General features: G+C 40.2%; 1 protein-coding gene across 1 annotated transcript in view; it reads left to right on the top strand.

Moving 5' to 3' along the window:
* Positions 1 to 20,460, top strand: part of Zik1 (zinc finger protein interacting with K protein 1) — a 46,773-nt gene that overhangs the window by 21,775 nt on the left and 4,538 nt on the right. The window contains exons 4-11 of the mRNA XM_039100336.2: positions 7,699 to 7,844; positions 9,270 to 9,393; positions 9,882 to 10,070; positions 11,652 to 11,695; positions 15,788 to 15,908; positions 15,990 to 16,160; positions 16,773 to 16,811; positions 19,202 to 19,328. Coding sequence (XP_038956264.1) covers positions 16,797 to 16,811; positions 19,202 to 19,328 — 142 coding nt within the window. The 5' untranslated portion in view covers positions 7,699 to 7,844; positions 9,270 to 9,393; positions 9,882 to 10,070; ... (2 more) ...; positions 15,990 to 16,160; positions 16,773 to 16,796. The remainder of the gene's footprint in view (positions 1 to 7,698; positions 7,845 to 9,269; positions 9,394 to 9,881; positions 10,071 to 11,651; positions 11,696 to 15,787; positions 15,909 to 15,989; positions 16,161 to 16,772; positions 16,812 to 19,201; positions 19,329 to 20,460) is intronic.

Genomic DNA, 20,460 nt, shown 5'->3' with positions numbered 1-20,460 from the left:
CATTTGTCTATTGTTGATCTTAGAGCATAAGCCATTGATGTTTTGTTCATGAAATTTTTCCCTGTGCCCATGTGTTCAAGACTCTTCCCCACATTTTCTTCTATTGCTTTCATTATATCTGGTCTAATGTGGAGGTCCCATATTCATTTGGACTTGAACTTTTTACAAGTCAATAAAAATGGATCTATTTGCATTCTTCTACATGCTGACAAAAGGAGAAACTAGTGCCATTTTTGGAAATGCTATCTTTTTTCCACTGGATGGTTTTAGCTTCTTTGTCAAATATCAAGTGACCATAGATATGTGTGTTCATTTCACGGTCTTTAGTTCTATTCCATTGATCTTCAAGCCTGTCTCTGTACCAATACTATACAGTTTTTAATCACTATTTTTCTGTAATATGTCTGGAGTTTAGGATGGTAATTCCACCAGAAGTTGTTTTATTGTTGAGGATAGTATTCGCTCTCCTGGGTTTTTGGTTATTCCAAATGAATTTGCAAAGTGCCCTTTCTAACTGTATAAAGAATTGAGTTGGTATTTTGATGGGGATTGCATTGGTCTTTTGACAGGAAAGCCATTTTTACTATATTAATACTACCCATCCATGAGCATGAGAGATAAATCCATCTTCTGAGATCTTCAATTACTTTCTTCAAAGACTTGAAGTTCTTATCACACAGATTTTCACTTGCTTGGATAGAGTCACCTCAGGTATTTTAATTGTGGTTATTGCAAAAAGTGTCATTTACCTAATTTCTTTCTCTATCTGTGTATTCTTTGAGTAGAGGAAGTCTACTGATTTGTTTGAGTTGATTTTATATCCAGCCACTTTGCTGAAGTTGTTTATCACCTGCAGGAGTTTTCTAGTGGAATTTTGGGGGTTACTTCATCATACTAACATATCATGTGCAAATAGTGATATTGACTTCTTCCTTTCACTTGGAAACTCTTTGAGCTCTTTTTGTTGTCTAATTACTCTGGGTAGGACTTCAAGTACTATGTTGAATAAGTAGGGAGAGGGTGGACAGCCTTGTCTAGTCCCTGATTTTAGTGGGATTGCTTCAATTTTCTCTCCATTTAGTTTGGTGTTGGCTCCTGGTTTGCTGTATATTTCTTTTACTATGTTTAGGTATGAGCCTTGAATTCCTGATCTTTCCAAGACTTTTATCCTGAAAGGATGTTGAATTTTGTCAAATGATTTCTCAACATTTAATGAAACGATCATGTGTTGTTGTTGTTGTTTTCTTAAGTTTGTTCACATAGTGGTTCACTTTGATGAATATCTATGTATTGAACCACCCTTGCATCGCTGGGATGAAGCCTACTTGATGATGGTGAATGATCACTTTGATATGCTTTTTGATTCAGATTGTGAGAATATTATTGAGTATTTTTTCATCAAAATTCATGAGAAAAATTGATCTGAAGTTCTCTTTCTTTTTAGGGTCTTTGTGTGGTTTAGGTATAAGAGTAATTGTGGCTTCAACGGTCAAATTGGGTAGTATTCCTTCTGTTTCTGTTTGTAGAATAGTTTAAAGAGTGTTGATATACCTTCCTTGAAGGTCTGATAGAATTCTGCACTAAACCCATCTGGTTCTGGGCTTTTATTAGTTAGGATACTTTTAATGACTCCTTCTATTTCTTTAGGTGTTATGAGACAGTTTAGATAGTTTTTATGATCCTGATTTAACTTTGGTACCTGGACTAAGTCTAGAAAATTGTCTATTTCATCCACATTTTCCAGTTTTGTTGAGTATCAGCTTTGGTAGTAGGATCTGATAACCTTTTTAAATTTTCTTAGTTTCTGTTGTTATGGCTCCCTTTTCATTTTATTTTCTTAATTTGGATACGGTCGCTGTGTTCTCTAGGTGTCTGACTAAAGGTTTATCTATCTTGTTGATTTTAACAAAGAACCTGATCCTGGTTTTGTTGATTCTTTGTATAGTTCTTTTTGTTTCTACTTGGTTGATTTCCATTCTGAGTTTGATTATTTTCTGCCATCTACTTTTCTTGAGCAAATTGGTTTCTTTTTCTTTTAGAATTTTCCGGTGTTCTCTCAAGCTCTTAGTGCATGCTCTATCCAATTTCTTTTTGTAGGCACTCAGAGCTGTGAGTTTTCCTCTCACCAATGCTTTTATTGTGTTCCATAAGTTTCAATATGTTGTGCCTTTAATTTTATTAAATTCCAAAAAGGCTCTAATTTATTTCTTCCTTGACCAAGTTAACATTATGTAGAGCATTGTTCACTTTCCATGTTTATGTGGGCTTTCTGATGTTTTTGTTGTTATTGAAAATCTGTTTTATTCCATTGTGATCTGATAGGATAGGTCTGTTTCAATCTCTTTGTATCTATTGAGGTCTATTATGAGACCAATTTTATGGTCAATGTTTGAGAAGGTACCATGAAGTGCTGAGAAAAAGGAACATTCATTTTTTTGGATGAAATGTTCTATAGATATCTGTGAAATCCATTTGATGCATTACTTCTGTTAGTTTCACTGTGTAACTGTTTAGTTTCTGTTTCCATGACCTGTCCATTCATGAGAGTGGTGTATTGAAGTCTCCTACTTTTATTGTGTATGGTGAAATTTATGTTTCAGTAAAGTTCCTTTTGTGAATGTGGGTGCCTTTGCAGTTGAAGCAGAGATGTTGAAAGTGAGAATTCATTGTGGTAGATTTTTCTTTAGATGAGGATGAAGTGTCCTTCCTTATTTTGACAACTTTTAGTTGAAAGACAATTTTATTTGATATTAGAATATATGCTCTTCGCTGATACCAGTCCACAGCTCCCTGCTCCCAAACCCCGTGGGAGAGAGAGCTCAGTGCGCAGAGAGTTGGGCACTCCTGAGACTGCAGGGTGAGAGAGACCATCAGTACTGCCCACCCTTGCCCACACCCCTGGCCCAAGAGGAAATTGTATAGGGCCTCTGGGAACAGGAAGATAAGGGCACTCAAGGCCGTGGTCCAGAAACCACCTGGATCTGAAGGGACCTGGTCAAACAGCTCCCTGCACCCAAATTCCATGGGAGGGAGAGATAGACTTTCATTGGGGCACACACTCCTGGGAAGCCTGAGGAGACTACTCTCTACCCACATTTCTGACTATAGAGGAAAACACATAGTGCCATCTGGGCCCCCTATGCACAGGGTCCCGAATGAAGGCAGGGAAGGCCCTTCTGGTTGCTGCCCTCACGGAGAGCTGACACTCATCCCTGAGGAGCGACTTCAGTCCTGAGACCAGAGGTAAGACCAAATTTTCTGCTCCAAGTGACTTTCCTGGTAGACTCAGAACACACGCCCAAGGAACACATGAAGAGCAGTAGACAAGAACGACTACACACCTGAAAGCAGAACACTCTGTTCCCATAACTGGCTGAAAGAGAACAGGAAAATGGGTCTACAGCACTCCTGACACACAGGCCTATAGGACGGCCTAACCACTGTCAGAAATAGCAGAACAATGTAACACCAGAGACAATGTGATGGCAAGAGACAAGAGCAGAAACCCAAGCAAGAGAAACCAAGACTACATGGCATCATTGGAGCCCAATTCTCCCACCAAAGCAAACACTGAATATCCAAACACACCAGAAAACCAAGATCTAGATTTAAAGCCACATTTGATCATGATGATGGAGGACTTCAAGAAAAACATGAAGAACTCTCTTAGAGAAATGCAGGAAAACATGAATAAACATGCAGAAGCCTATAGACATGAATCACAAAAATCCCTGAAAGAATTCCAGGAAAACACAATCAAAGAGTTGAAGGAATTAAAAATGGAAAGGAATTCGGTAGCACTCCATCTGTTTCAATTTTGTGGAATAGTATTGGTATGAGGTCTTCTATGAAGGTCTGATAGAATTCTGCACTGAACCCATCTGGACCTGGGCTCTTGTTAGTTGGGAGACGTTTAATGACTGCTTCTATTTCGTTAGGAGTTATGGGGTGGTTTAGATGGTTTATCTGTTCCTGATTTAAGTTCGGTACCTGGTATCTGTCTAGGAAATTGTCCATTTCCTGCAGATTTTCAAGTTTTGTTGAATATAGGCTTTTGTAGTAGGATCTGATGATTTTTCTGAATTTCTTCTGATTCTGTAGTTATGTCTGCCTTTTCATTTCTGTTTTTGTTAATTTGGACACACCCTCTGTGTCCTCTTGTTAGTCTGGCTAAGAGTTTATCTATCTTGTTGATTTTCTCAAAGAACCAATTTTTGGTTCTGTTGACTCTTTCTGTAGTTCTTTTTGTTTCTACTTGGTTGATTTCAACTCTGAGTTTGATTATTTCCTGCCTTCTACTCCTCCTGGGTATATTTGCTTCCTTTTGCTCTAGAGCTTTTAGGTGTGCTGTCAAGCTGTTGCTATATAATCTCTCCTGGTTCTTTCTGCAGGCACTCAGAGCTTTGAGTTTTCCTCTTAGCACAGCTTTCATTGTATCCCATAAGTTTGAGTACGTTGTATCTTCATTTTCATTAAATTCTAAGAAGCAAAAATTTTCAATAAAATTCTGGCAAACTGAATCCAAGAGCACATCAAAACAATCATCCACCATGATCAAGTAGGCTTCTTCCTAGGCATGCAGAGATGGTTTAATATATGGAAAACCATCAACGTGATCCATTATATAAACAAACTGAAAGAACAAAACCACATGATCATTTCAATAGATGCTGAGAAAGCATTTGAAAAATTCAACACCCCTTCATGATAAAAGTCCTGGAAAGAATAGGAATTCAAGCCCATATCTAAACATAGTAAAAGCCATATACAGCAAACCAGTCACTAACATTAAACTAAATGTGGAGAAAATTGAAGCAATCCCACTAAAATCTGGGACTAGACAAGGCTGCCCACTCTCTCCCTACTTATTCAATATAGTTCTTGAAGTTCTATCCAGAGCTAGACAACAAAAGGAGATCAAGGGGATACAGGTTGGAAAAGAAAAGGTCAAACTGTCACTGTTTGCAGATGATATGATAGTATATTTAAGTGAACCCAAAAGTTCCACCAGAGAACTACTAAAGCTGATAAATAGCTTCAGTAAAATGGCTGGGTATAAAATTAACTCAAATAAATCAGTAGCCTTCCTCTACACAAAAGAGAAACAAGCCGAGAAAGAAATTAGGTAAACGACACCATTCATAGTAGTCCCAAATAATATAAAATACCTTGGTGTGACTTTAACTAAGCAAGTGAAAGATCTGTATGATAAGAACTTCAAACCTCTGAAGAAAGAAATTTAAGAAGTTCCCTAAGATGGGAAGATCTCCCATGCTCATGGATTGGCAGGATGAACATAGTAAAAATGGCCATTTTACAAAAACCGATCTACAGGTTCAATGCAATCCCCATCAAAATACCAATCCAATTCTTCAGAGAGTTAGACAGAACAATTTTCAAATTCATCTGGAATAACAAAAAACCCAGGATAGCTAAAACTATCCTCAACAATAAAAGGACTTCTGGGGGAATCACTATCCGTAACTCAAGCAGTTTTACAGAGCAATAGTGATAAAAATTGCATGGTATTGGTACAGAGACAGACAGATAGACCAGTGGAATAGAATTGAAGAATCAGAAATGAACCCACACATGTATGGTCACTTGATTTTTGACAAAGGAGCCAAAACCACCCAATGGAAAAAAGATAGCATTTTCAGCAAATGGTGCTGGTTCAAGTGAAGGTCAACATGTAGAAGAATGCAGATCAATCCATGCTCATCACCCTATACAAAGCTTAAGTCCAAGTGGATCAAGGACCGCCACATCAAACCAGATGCACTCAAATTAATAGACGAAAAAGTGGGAAAGCATCTCGAACACATGGACACTGGAGAAAATTTCCTGAACAAAACACCAATGGCTTATGCTCTAAGATCAAGAATCAATAAATGGGATCTCATAAAACTGCAAAGCTTCTGTAAGGCAAAGGACACTGTTGTTAGGACAAAATGGCAACCAACAGATTGGGAAAAGATCTTTACCAATCCTACAGCTGAGGGCTTATATCCAAAATATACAAAGAACTCAAGAAGTCAGACCACAGGGAGACAAATAACCCTATTAAAAATGGGATTCAATCCTAGTAAGATCACCAGTGGAAGGGGAAGCCCTTGGTCCTGCTAAGACTGAACCCCCAGTGAACATGATTGTTGGGGGGAGGGCACCAATGGGGGGGAGGGTGGGGAGGGAAACACCCATAAAGAAAGGGAGGGGGAGGAATTAGGGGGATGTTTGCCTGGAAACGGGGAAAGGGAATAACATTCGAAATGTAAATAAGACGTAATCAAGTTAATAAAAAAAAATGGGATTCAGAGCTAAACAAGAATCACAGCTGAGGAATGCCGAATGGCTGAAAAACACCTAAAGAAATGTTCAACATCTTTAGACATAAGGGAAATGCAAATCAAAACAACCATGAGATTTCACTTCACACCAGTGAGAATGGCTAAGGTCAAAAATTCAGGTGACAGCAAATGCTGGCGAGGATGTGGAGAAAGAGGAACACTCCTCCATTGTTGGTGGGATTGCAGACTGGTACAACCATTCTAGAAATCAGTCTGGAGGTTCCTCAGAAAACTGGACATTGAACTACCTGTGGACACAGCTATACCTCTCTTGGGCATATACTCAAAAGATGTCCCAACATATAACAAAGACACATGCTCCATTATGTTCATAGCCACCTTATTTATAATAGCCAGAAGCTGGAAAGAACCCAGATGCCCTTCACCAGAGGAATGGATACAGAATATGTGGTATATCTACACAACGGAATATTACTCAGCTATCAAAAACAATGACTTTATGAAATTCATAGGCAAATGGAACTAGAAAATATCATCCTGAATGAGGTAATCTGATCACAGAAAATCACACATGGAATGCACTCATTGATAAGTGGATATTAGCCCAAATGCTTGAATTACCCTAGATGCACAGAGCACATGAAACTCAAGAAGGATAACCAAAGTGCAAATGCTTCATTCCTTCTTTGAAAGGGGAACAAGAATACCGTTGGGAGGGAATAGGGAGGCAAAGTTTAGAACAGAGGCAGAAGGAACACCTATTCACAGCCTGCCCCACATGTGGCCCATACATATACAGCCACCAAACTAGATAAAATGGATGAAGCAAAGAAGTGCAGGCCGACAGAAACTGGATATAGATCTCTCCTGAGAGACACAGCCAGAATACAGCAAATACATAGGTGAATGCCATCATTAAACCACTGAACTGAGAACGGGAACCCCTTTGAAGGAGTCAGAGAAAGGAATGAAAGAGCTTGAAGGGGCTCGAGACCCCTTATGAACAACAGTGCCAACCAACCAGATCTTCCAGGGACTAAGCCACTACCCAAAGACTATATATGGACTGACCCTGGGCTCCAACCTCATTGGTAGCAATGAATAGCCTAGTAAGAGCACCAGTGGAAGGGGAAGCCCTTGGTCCTGCCAATACTGAACCCCCAGTGAATGCGATTGTTGTGGGTAAGGACGGTAATGGAGGGAGGTTGGGGAGGGGAGCACCCATAGAGAATGGGAGGGGGAGGGGTTAGGGGGATGTTGGCCCAGATACCAGGAAGGAGAATAACAATCGAAATGTAAATAAGAAATACCCAAGTTAATAAAGATGAAAAAAAAAAAAAGAAAAAAAAGTCCTGATTAACTGATTCTTCTTTCAATGCTCTTCTTTCAGCGTCTGGTGTGAGAAATTGGTCAGGATTTCAAAACAGATCTGTACTTCCAGATTACAGCTATTGGTGCTTTGCAGCAGGCAAGAGAGGCCTATCTGCTTGGCCTTTTAAGATACCAACCAACTTGTGTGCTGTCCATGCCAAACGGGTAACAATTATGCCAAAGATATCCATCTAGCATGCTACATACACCGAGAATGTGCTTACTAGTCCACTATGAGGGGAAACATTTGATTCTCAGAAATTTTTTTTTCTTCTTCCTGTTATCAGTTCTGAATGTTAGAAATTTTTTCCATGGTGTCAAAGGTACCTAAGTATATGATAGAGTAGAAACATAGTGGACAGAATCAGGTATTGGCAGTTTCTTCACAATCATTTGTGTTTAAGTTTTTCAATACAAAAGTGAGCTATAAAGCATTAATACAAGCAAAATATTTCAGTAAACACTTTGTAAAAGTTCAATTTTATAACAATTATAACCTGTTAAAATAAAAAAAAGGAGCTGGGAGGACAGTGGGAAGAGATAGTTATAGCTGTCCTGCACATTATTGGGGCAAGCCTTTAGAGAAATCCTTTGAAATAATTCCACACTACCTGATTCAGTTTGACTTAGCCTATATACCAAGGAGCCAAGTCCTCAGTTGAATCATATGTTTACCTTGCAGCTATTGGTGGGAGAAGGAAGAGGAGGAGATGGGACAGTAGTGCTTTTTACCCTGCCCAAGTTGATTACATAGTCTATTATGTTCTGTGCCCTTGGAAACCAATCACAATAGAAGTCAGTAGAACTGTTTTGTGTATTTACCCACAATAAGCTTGGACCTGAACAAACCACCCAAAAGGACTTCCTGCACCTCTGTATACACTTTTATGGTATTTATTTTATAAGCTGTTCCTGGAATAGACCCCAACATAAGAGACACCTGCACCAATATAAGAAAGTATTTGGAGTAAGACTTACATTTTGAGTTGGGGGTCAGTAAAGTTTAAGTTCCCAAGGCCTCCCTGGTAACTGACATCCTATTTGCAGAAAGAGACATGTACATGGATAACTGGAATCCTTGTTGGCAAGTTAAGACATGAATGTTAGACAAGTCATATCCTGGTTGACAAATGAATGTTAGGCAAGGCAAGTTCCCTACCACAGTTGAATGTCCTAACCAATGGGAGCAGGATACGTGTACAACAAAGATAATATTCTAGGAAAATCCCTTTTCCCTAAGCCCACATTGATGGAATAACTTAACACACTTGTTTGTAGAGTTTAGGTTTAAAAGCCTGTAAGGTTTTAACTTAAGCTCACAACTAGCTCTCAAGTTGGGTTTGTGACCCTGATTTTGGGGTATATGATCAATAAACTATTTCTGTCTGATTGAGATCAGTGTTCATTTGTTTGTGCGGTGACTTCTGGATCACAACAAGGACCATTATGAGAGTGGGAATTAGTGTCACCAGTGATCTCCCCTGGTGGGTACTAGGGAAGTATTTCAGGGGAAGAATGACTTTGGGGATTATGTGTTGAACAATGGATCCTAAGAGGTGATAATGGAAAACTCTGCTCATATCATGACAGGACTTTGTCACCTTTAAGGATGTCGCCATCTTATTCTCCAGGGAGGAGTGGAGGCTCCTCAATAAGTCTCAGAAGCAACTGTGTGATGCTGGAGAACGTTACTTTGCACTTGTAACTTCATTGGGTAAGACACCATACCCACCCAGCCCATCCTTGAACTTGTCTGTACTTGTTTGTTTTTCCCATAGAGAAAGCTTTGCAATTTCCAGAGCAAGATGTTGGGTTCCATTAACTTCTCCACTGTATTCTTACTTATGTAAGAATTAGTTATGTGCCCTAACCTAAACAGTACCCAGACTAGTCTGGGCCTTAGGAACCCTGATCAGTAAAATAAGACTCTTCTTATTTATATACTTCATTTTGTGGTTACTGTAACCTAGATATGTGGGACTGTAGAAGAGCATTTCTTTTCCTCTTTGTAAATGCTAACTCTTTATGACTGCTACAGTTGGAAATGACAGGCATTGGCATGGTTGATATTTATTTACTCAAGACAACAACATGTTGCCAATACTTCCTTCAATTATATCATTTTCCATCCTGGGCATTTTATAAGCTGAGTCTTTTGGGCCAATCCCGGAGGCTCATCTACTCTGCTTGTCTTTCTCTTAGGATTTGCTTCAAGATGGTTCTGTGCAGATTTCTGGCAAGGAGCCTGGGGATAGCTCTGGATGCTTTACAGTGAGGTGCAATCACAGAGGACCTTGATGAGTTGTCCAGTCAAAAAGGGAGACTTGTTTCCTGTTGCTCTGTACTACCTGCTGTGTGGCATTTTCCACTACTCATATATTTACACTTGAGGTATCCATAGATGTTTAATATTCCTTGAACATAATAGATTGTCCTTAGGTTTACTCGGATTTTCCTGTCTCTGAGCATCAGTAACCTTCAATACCTAAGTCCTATGTCTCTAGACAATAAGGTCTTACTTATCGAATGCTGTTGACTGAAGAATAAGTTGCATCTCATGTATGTGATATAATTGAACCTTGTGTCCTTTGTCTCATTAAGTCTCCACATTTTGTGATATTGACCTAACATTCCCTGGCAGTCCCTTTCCATGAATCTACTTCCCTCTTCTTCACTAAAGCACACTGTGGCCTCAATCCTTGAGATGTGAGTCATGAGACTTTTTAAATCTTGTGTGAAGTGTACCTGGAGGATTCTACCTGTGGAGGTGACTGAGTAATAATTATACAGAGAGCTTAGTAACACTGATGTAAGATAGTGGGTGATCATGTGAGAAGTACCTAGTGATTTGGAGGCAAAAGCGAGAGTTGATGGGAAACATTAAGTTATAACCACCATTAGAGTTGCCTCTTGAAAAGCAGAACCTGGTAATCAGTTTAGTATTGATCAATTTAAATAATCACTGCAGGTTTGTGGGCCAGTTGGCCTCACGTATCTTTTACCTGAACTCACGATGATTAAGGGAAGGAATATTACATCTTGAAGTGTCTAAGAGACAGAAAATAATAACATAGAAAATATGGGCTCTTGACTGGTTTCACTGCATATAAATCCTATAGTTCTAGTGATGCCTTTTGTCATCTCTTAAGCATTGCCTTTCCTAGAGGCAGAAAACCTCTCTGCTGACAGCAGAATTTTAAAAAAGAAAATCCAAGTAACCAGTCTTCCTGTTTTGCTCAGGCTCAGCCTGAACACCTTAGCTAAAAGAGTTCTCCAGCATCAGTCTCCAAGATAAGTAGGATAGCAGACATATACCATCATGCCTTGCTTTTAGGCAAGTTTCTGAAGATACCTGAAAGTCAACCCATGGTTATATTGCTCAGTGGTACTTGACCTAAGATATGTAAAGCCCCAGGACAGTGGTTCTCAACTTTACTAATGCTGTGACCCTTTAAAACAGTTTCTTATGCTCTAGAGACTCCCCACTCCAAAATTACTTGTTTATTCTTGACAACTGTAACTTTTGTACTGTTAAGAATTGTAATGTAAATATCTGATATGCAGGATATCTGATATTTGTCCCCCAAAATGGTCACAATCTATAGGTTGAGGACTGCTGCCCTGGGGTGATTCTTGGCGCCATGGGGGGGGACTAAAAATGAAAAAAATTACATTATCTATAGGACTGTGGGTATAGTTTAGTTGTAAACATTTGGCCAGCAAGCATGAAGCTGTGGGTTTGATCACTAATACACCGAGAAAGCTGGTAAATATCTGTTGAGGGAGGATTCGTCATAATCCGTGACTATATCAGTGTTGAAGTTAACATGGGATATATAAGAACTTATCCAGAAAGTAAAATAAAAAGTAATAAAATATATAGGTAAATAACTTTGTGAAAATATCTTTTGAATGATCAATACTCATTTATCTTAATAAATATTTGTTTTATAGTAATTTCTCTGTTTTCAGATTGCTGGCAAGAAATGGATTATGGAAAGCTACCTTTTGATCAGGTATCTGTAGAAGGATTGCCACTGGTCAGGACTCCAAAAGCAAGTCCAACTAAGTAACTGTCTAACCTGTGTACATATATGTGCTAGTCTTAAAAGGTATTTTGCATCTGGTCAATCAACTTAGGCAGATCGGTACATAGAAAACCTTCCCCAGGACTGGAATCATCCTAGCTCAGAAAACTCCTTGAAAAAAGACTAGGATACATCCTCACAGGGTGAGTATTATAGAATCCGTGAGTCATAAAAGCCCTTTCCCTCTGAAGAAATCAGAGAGAATCTCCCAGCTGCATTAGACAATATTCGTCCAACGACTATCCCCACTTGTAAGCAACCAAACCTATTCACTGAATGTGTAGAGCACTTTCAAACTAAAGCAAGGCATTCTAAGCAGGGTGTATTCAGAGAAGCTGCCAGCCATAAACCCATTCAGGATCACCACCCAAAAACTAATGATGGAAAAAGACATTCTGAATCTACCAAATGTGGGAAAGTCCACCATTCCAAAGACTCTCCTACTCCACCTATAAAGTCCACCATAGAGAAAGGTCTTAATAGTGCAGTGAATACGGAAAGTCTTTTAGCCAAACTTCCCACCTAAAAAATATCTCAGAATTCACACGGGTGAAAGGCCTTATGGGTGTGGAGAATGTGTGAAACCATTTACCCAAAGAGATACCCTCATTGAACATTACAGGGTTCACATGGGAGAAAAACCCTGTGCGTGTGATGAATGTGGAAAATCTTTTAGGCACATTTCCAACCTTACTGAACACCTCAGAATTCACACTGGAGAAAGGCCTCATGAGTGTGATGAATGTGGGAAGTCCTTTGGGTGCAGTCAACTCTTGTTTGGCACCAGAGAATTCATACAGCTGAAAAGCATTATGAATGTGATGAATGTGGGAAGTTCTTTACACAGAGCTTGAACATAGGATGATTCACACTGGAGCCAGGCCTTATGGGTGTCATGAGAATGGGAAATTCTCTAGCAAAAGAGGCACTCCAAACAAACATCAGAAACCTCACACTGCAGAAAAGCCTCATGTGTGTGGGGATTGTGGCAAAGCATTTATTTACAAATCTAAGCTTGTTTGACACCAGAGATCTCACACTGGGGAGAAGCCATTTGAGTGCAAGTAATGTGGGATTTTTTTTTCTCACGAAACCAATGGTCTTATGCAACACCAGAAACTTCACACTGGATTAAAGCCTTATAAATGTGGCCAGTGTGGTAAGCCTTTTGTCCAAAAGTTTCAACTCTTTCAACACCAGGTAGTCCACACTGGAGAAAGGCCATATCATTGTGGCAGATGTGGGAAATCATTTCCTCAGTAGCCCACTCTCTTTCTCCACCGAAAAATTTCACACCATGGAAATGCCTTATGCAAATAACATGCATAAGAGCATCAGTTCCAGGTTTAAAGGCTAGCTTGTGGAAGTTTATACTGTGCTCAAGAAGATGTAGCCCTGCAGGGAATGTTCTGTTTCGTTGTTATTGATGTTGTTTTTCCAGTATTAACTTTTATAATGGAACTACTTACCTGAAGGTGAACCTTATGTTTATAAACATCCATGGCTTTTGTATTCCTTACCAGTTCAGGCATGGGTACTGCTTACAAGAATTGCTCCATATGTGCAGGTGTGATTCCGGCCCTTATTGGAATTAAACTCATGCCATGTTCCCTGGTAAAGACCATCTTCCTCCATCAGCTTGTTTATTGCTCTTTAGTCATCTCAACATGCTAAGGAAGGGCAAACATTTGAATGTTCCACGGAGGAAATCCCGAGCAGAGCAGGGGTGGTTTCTTTTCTGACTAATTGAAACCCATCTGTCATAGTTTTTAACTAGTAGGACCCAGTGTTCAATTAGCTGGTGACTTCCAGCAATGCCTTTTTCTTCCTCATAGAAATCAATCTCACACTGACCTTGTGGTTATTTTTTTCCAGCGTTCCATTTACAACCTGGTGACTACCAACATCTAGTCTACACACCAGCAAATATTTTACTGTTGAGTCTACCTGTAGTCATTGGAATTCTGGTTACAATTCTCAGTGGGAGGAGACAAATTTGGCCTCTGCATAGATCAATAATAGCTTTTGTGGGAATCTCACTTTGTCTTGTATGCACAGGAGAGCTGAAAGTAGTTTTCATTATTTCTTTTATCTAGTTTGTTTTCCTACCTAAGGCCTAGGCACCATGTGGGACTTTGTGGCCTTCATAGCTCCATTTTGGAGAAACCAGATGTCACTGAAGAGGGTTTCTTTTTTCTCCACTTTTCTTTTTTCTTTTTTAAAAAAGAATTATTTATTTATTATATATAAGCACACAGTAGTTGACTTCAAACATATCAGAAGAGAGCACCAGATCCCAGATATTTGTGAGCCACCATTCAGTTCCTGGGAATTGAACTCAGGACCTTTGGAAGAACAGTCAGTGCTCTTAACCACTGAGCCATCTCTCCAGCCCTTTTCTCCACTTCTAATGACAGCTCTTACACACACCTGTTTAGGGGCTGACATTATAAAGGGCAAGTTTCCACCTGCCATATGAGGAGATACATGTCCTCATGTGTGTTGATTCACCTGGTGTTCCTCAGGCTTAGTAAGAGCCAGATGTGATACCTGGTAGGAAATGAAATATGTGATAAACAGGAAGTGCGAGAGCTTTACAACAAAACAAGCGGCTTCTGCCTGTTGGGACAACTCACAAGTCTAGTGACTCCGCCTTCATTTAGTTCTACAGTCTCCCTAAAATGTATAATAATGTATCTATAGCTTTGTTGTATGACTGTTCACTGTGAGATTGAAACATTCTATCCTTAAGCAGGCAGTTAAGACAATGCAAAATAGCTTCAGAAAGTCCAGTAACTTGAGGAGATTTGCTAGGCATATTTTTCCTTAGAGAAGTAAACCAAGCCGCAAAGAAGACTGAGACCAGACCAGTTTCCTAAAAGAAGCCGAGAGCCTAGCTGCCTGGAAGTTTAGACAACTGAGTATCTTCTGAAAAGCATTCTCCAAACTGTTGACTTGGCTTTCCATGTTGGTATTTGTTGATATTTTAGTTTGATTCATGCTATGTAGCCGTGCTAGCCCAGAACTAGTGATCCTCTTACCTCTGAAATCTTTTGCAGTAATTGAATGGTGTACATCAGCATGAGTTACAACTTCAGCTATCTGGTCCTGAGATTGATGGATGCCAAATACACAAATATAGAGAAACACAAAACTTCACATGCTAAGAGTTTAAGATTTGCTTAAACTCTGTTCAACTTTGTCTTGTTGTAGTTGGGGACCATAGTAACCTTTAACATTAGTTTAGGACCAGTTGATGACTATGGCTCTCTACCTCCTTATGTGCCAGGGACTGTTTCCAAAAGACTGTGCCCTCAGGAGAGGGAGAGTTGCAGAACTTGTGGGCCTCACACAGATCCTGATTTATTTATTTATTTATTTATTTATTTATTTATTTATTTATTTATTTATTTATTTATTTATTTTTCTGGAGTGGCAATTTCTGCCTCTCATTGATATTCCAGGCTTTTCAGCCAACTCTCTATAGCTACTGGATAGATTTGAAGTTTTGAGATCTGTGTGTGAATATTTGAAATTTTGAGATATGTGTGAGATCTGTGTGTGATCTTAGGGCAACACTGAAGAAAGGGCAAGTCAAGTACCGTGAAAGACAGGGGAGGTGTTAGAATGCCAAGGGAGTGGGATCTAAACAGACAACAGGGAAATGTAGGAGTCAAAACAGATTTAGATACATCTCCCCGCAAGTGTTTTCCAACAGTGAACCAGGAGGCCAAGTGCCCTAACGTAGTTCAAGACGTTAGGCATGGGCTCTCCCATCAGGGTGTCTGCCCAGCATTTGGGTACAAATGGAGACGCATTACTGCGTCCTCTGACTTGAGTTTATCTATATAACCACCACAGCCTTTTTTGACCTGCAGTTTAGCATCCTTGTATTCTTTTGTCCCAGGTTGGAAAACTGGGGTAGCTCAAGACTAGGGTCGAGGACTTCAGACGGAAAAGGGTTGTTTGCTAGCGTCCATGACATTTCCCAGCATCCATCCCTCTCGGTCTTTGTTCCAGGTGATGATGTTGCAGAGCTTCCCCACCCGGACTCATTTGTAGGAACTACGTTACCCAGAATGCGCTATTTACGGCGAGAAGAACTTGAGCCAATGAGCATTTAGGATAGTACGATCTTCAGGTTTGGATGGAGGGATGGGGCGGGGTTTCCGGCTGCTCTCTGTGGCGCTCATTTTAGCGGTTTTTGGGTCCCTCCTTTCAGATCATGTGCAAGATCCCTTTGTCCAGAGGTAGGGGATGAAGAGTCTCAAGGAGCGGTTCTAAGGGAGTGCACGGACAGTGGCAGTATTGTCCAGGTCCCCGGTCCCCATCTCCCCGTCATCTGCGCTCGCCTACTTGGATGACTGTGCCTAGGCTCATGCACCAGGCTTAGGTAAGTAATGCGACATCTGGGGCTCCCTTTCCCTCACCACTTACCTTCAAAGTCGGAGTTAAGGAGTTCACTTAAGTCTCTTCTCCCAAAATCCCTGCATTAATAGGAGTTCGTGAATCGGGTTTCCTATTTTGCAAAGCTACAGTGAGAAATACAGAGTGGGACAGCCAGGGCCATAGTGTGTGTAATTTCTTGAAGCGACGCTGAAAGGTGGAATATTTTGGCCCGTAATAATGAGATGAAGTGTTGTACCGTTTATTCCCATGACAGGAATTTGTGCTACGGGAAAACTACACAGACTTGAGTCTGAATATATATATTCGTGTGTGTGTGTGTATGTATGTATGTATGTATGTATGTATGTATGTATGTATGTATGTTCTCACCTCAGCTACTTTTGGGCCGCCCTAGTGTTTTCCAACCTGTGGGTGGATGGAGATATATCACAGGCCAACTGAGTCATTGTTCAAGTGCTCATGAATAAGTACCAGCACTGAGGAGGATCGTATGTAATGAGGACATCCCTATGTCACTTGCTCCTGGTTGGGAGAGGGTATGAAAACCTAAAGCTTTGGATCCCTGTCGTCATTCATGACATCTCTCATCTCACAGGTATCCACAACTGCAGAAGTGGATATGGCCCTCATGCAGGTGAGGAGAATATGTCTCAGGCTGTCATTGAGACATTTGTCTTGATCTAAAGGACCCTTAAGAAACTGAAGGTTGGAGTAGTTCCCTTTGGTAACAAACAATAGAATGTGCTATGTAAGGTTGACCCAGGCATTGGTATATGTAAATGATTGGAAATGAGTCCCACGTGGTGTGGTTCCTAGAACCCCAAATGTTTTCTTCTGGGTGAATTGAAAGCAGCAGGGCAAGACTCGAATCTGGAATGAATCTCAGTGTTCTGCTTTAGAGTGATGAGAGTAATTTAACATTTAGGGAAAGGAAAGGAGAAGAGGAAGGAGGTGATCTAATGTTAGTTACATAAGCCTCCATGTTTCTATAGTGTGGAGAACCTGGTTATTGTGAGGAAGGCACTAAGACCATGGGGTAAGCTGCTATATTAGTTCAGTAGAGTTAACAGTGACTAGACCAGGATGAAGTTTGAGGGAATGGTGGAAGTCTAGATTAGTTTCGAAATTAGAGCTGCTTAGAGTTTCAGATTTTAAAGAGGGGAAGATAATATCTATTCAGGCTCTAGGACAGTGATTCTCCACCGTTCTAATGCTGCTGCCACCCTTTAATATAGTTTCTCATGTTGCAGTGACCATCAACCATAAAAGTATTTTCATTGCTACTTCATAACTATGCTTTTGCTACTTTTATGAATTGGAACATAAATACCTGTGTTTTCCTGTGATCCTAGGCATCCCCAATGAAAGGGTCTTTAACCCCAAATGGGTCACAACCAATGAAGGAATATGTCATGAAGTGGGTGGCCTTATTTGAGAGGAAGTTTAAGATAGAAAATATCCAAATAAAATGCTACGTTTTTGGATAAATACTGACCAGCACTTTTGTTTTCCTTCATTGATTTTGAAAGTCCTTAGAAGTAGCCAAAAGGAGTTAAAATTTATTCAATATGGAAATGAACCTGATTACCAACTTTACATTACATTTGATGGTGTTTCCATCCTTCCAGATTTAAACGCCTAAAGCAGTGATTTTCAACCTTTTGAGTTGTGACCCATTTAGGGGTAGTTCTGTTTCTCATAATAGTAATACTATTAGCTATTCAGGAAAGGTGGAACAATGATTGAGTCTTGGGCATCTAGGTGGAAGTGATAGGCATTAGAAACACAGTTATGAGAGAACTAGTCATAGATGGACATGAGCAAGAGGATGATCCAAGTTTCCAAGGCTTAGGGCAATAAGGAAGTCAGCAATACGAAGTAGGTGTCCGGTGGTTAGAACTGAATGTTTTTGTTTTTTTCAAATGTAACTTGTTGAATACTATTCTGTGTGGCCTTTGAGAGATTTAGATTAAGTTAGGTGTAGGATTAGTGAGTACCCTTGGAACAAGATGCCAGAAAACTAGTTAGTGCTCCTTCGTCCATATGAGGCTATCAAAAGCAACCAGTGCTCTATAGTACCTTCACCAGAGACTGCCACTAATGGCTCCTTTACATCAGACTTAAAGTCTTTAGATCTGTGAGAAGTACATTTCTGTTGTTTATAAGCCACCTAGTTGATCGGAGTTTGTAGGAGCACCTGAACTATAGCACTGAGCATATTCACCATGCTGTCAGGTTTATGAACATTTTCTTGTGATCCTATGACTTTTGTGAAGTTTCATTCAGGCACATGGGTGAGTTGAGGTACGCAGATCTGTATCTGTGAGTTTACTGACCATGGTGTACAGAGCCAATGAGGTTTTGAACCACCGAGTAGAAATGATTAAGAGCAAATGTAAGGCTGTGACAGTTGAGGGCATGTTGAAGATCAGCAGAAATAGAAGACAAGTGTGTGGCAGACTGCAGGTGATTCTGGGTAGCTAAGATTGAAGCAAAGAACAAATGGTCTTTGAAGCAGGATCCTGGACTGCTTTTAACAGTCGGGGCTATTGGAGGTTTAGAGTATTACTTGATCTTGTTTTATATTTGCCTATTGCTCTCTGAATGCTGTGTGCTAAATATGTAGGGAAGATCGCGATATGGCTAAGATATGGAGAAGGGGTTTAAAAGATATGTGATTTTTTTTAAAAGCTAGACCCCTAACTTTGAGGATAAAAAGGTGAAGGGTGAACTCATCTGATTGTATCTAAGAGGGATCATCAGGATGACCCCTGAGAAATAGTCTGCCAAGGATAGGTATAGCCTTACATACCAGTTTAGATATATCATTCTATTTGCTATTGGTGCTAGGACACCAATACGGGAACTATTGGAATATAATGGTTACCAGAGGCAATGGGGCTTGGTATTGCTTTCAGGTAGGAATGTGGGGAGGAGGGAGAAGTGAGATAGATAAGTATGTTGGTATTCTTGGCAACATGGGGGTGAAGTTGACTATGGAATAAACTGTCCCTATTATGGCAGGGCTGTGTGACATTTCAAGATGTGGCCATTAGCTTCTCGCATGAAGAATGGAGACTTCTTGATGAGACTCAGAAGCTCTTGTACCTCAGTGTTATGCTGCAGAACTTTGCACTTATAAACTCCCAGGGTAAGACTTTCACATGTTCTTAGCATCCTCAGACCCTGTTATCTCTTTGTCCCTATAGGCAGAATGATCTTTTCCATACTAGACTTTGAGAGCTGTTAATTTCTGCATATTTTGGGTAATATATCTTATATGTGATAGTGTTGAACTGTGTCTACTTCCTCAAGTAGATCTCGAAGTAGCCCTCTTAGCAGCTTCTCATTGTATGGGAGATGGGTACCTTGTGGTCATCCTAATTAATGGGTGTCATCTTGCTTGTCTTGCCACTAGCTGTGTCTACAATCATGGCACTTTGCATAACAAGTGCTTAGCAATGACCAGCTTGCTTTTTTGTGGCTGCATGTGGCATGGCTTCAGTTTTTGGAGCCATGGATTGTTCTTGCTAGACATTGATTTTGGATATTTTGAAACTAATGTTTCCTTCCTGGGATCTAGAGTGATTTTTTTTTTTTTTTTTTTTTTTTTTTTTTTTTTTTTGGAGCTGGGGACCAAACCCAGGGCCTTGCGCTTCCTAGGTAAGCGCTCTACCACTGAGCTAAATCCCCAGCCCCTTAGAGTGATCTTTTGTGAGATACTCTTGCTGAACACTTTTTATATTTTTTCTTTCTTATGGACCTTGTATCATGATGTCATATGTAGTAATAGCATTTCATGACGTCATGTAATGACATCAAGTTTGAAATCTGGTTCTTTTGAAAAGCCACAATGACTTCATAGCAGGCCTGGGTATAATAAGTTGTCGATGCCCCATGCCTTCACCAACATGGTACCGAGAATTGGGCGAAAGCCTGCGGGATTAAAGAAACACACACACACACACAGGTTATTTGTGTCAAGCCAGAAGAGGAAGGGGCTCCTGTAGCTTTATTCACCAAATATATACCCAAGTTCACCAGATAGAAAATATCTGGGAAGCACAGTGGGAAACCCTGGCTTTAGACTTCAGTAATGAAAGACCGACTACTGCCCTGAATTAACTAGGAGAAATCCAGGAAGACCAGCCTAAATCTCAAAGACAAAGGCTGAGAAGACAAAAGGCAGGAACGAATTGACCACCGCCCAGGTGTGGCCCAGGTGTGTTGGTACCAGGCCAGGCTGTTCCATTGTTAGGAACAAAAGGCTTCCACATGCTTCA

The sequence above is a fragment of the Rattus norvegicus genome, chromosome 1 (assembly GCF_036323735.1).
Source record: "Rattus norvegicus strain BN/NHsdMcwi chromosome 1, GRCr8, whole genome shotgun sequence".
In the NCBI taxonomy this organism is placed as follows: domain Eukaryota; kingdom Metazoa; phylum Chordata; class Mammalia; order Rodentia; family Muridae; genus Rattus; species Rattus norvegicus.
This window is presented reverse-complemented; position numbering and strand designations above follow the sequence as displayed.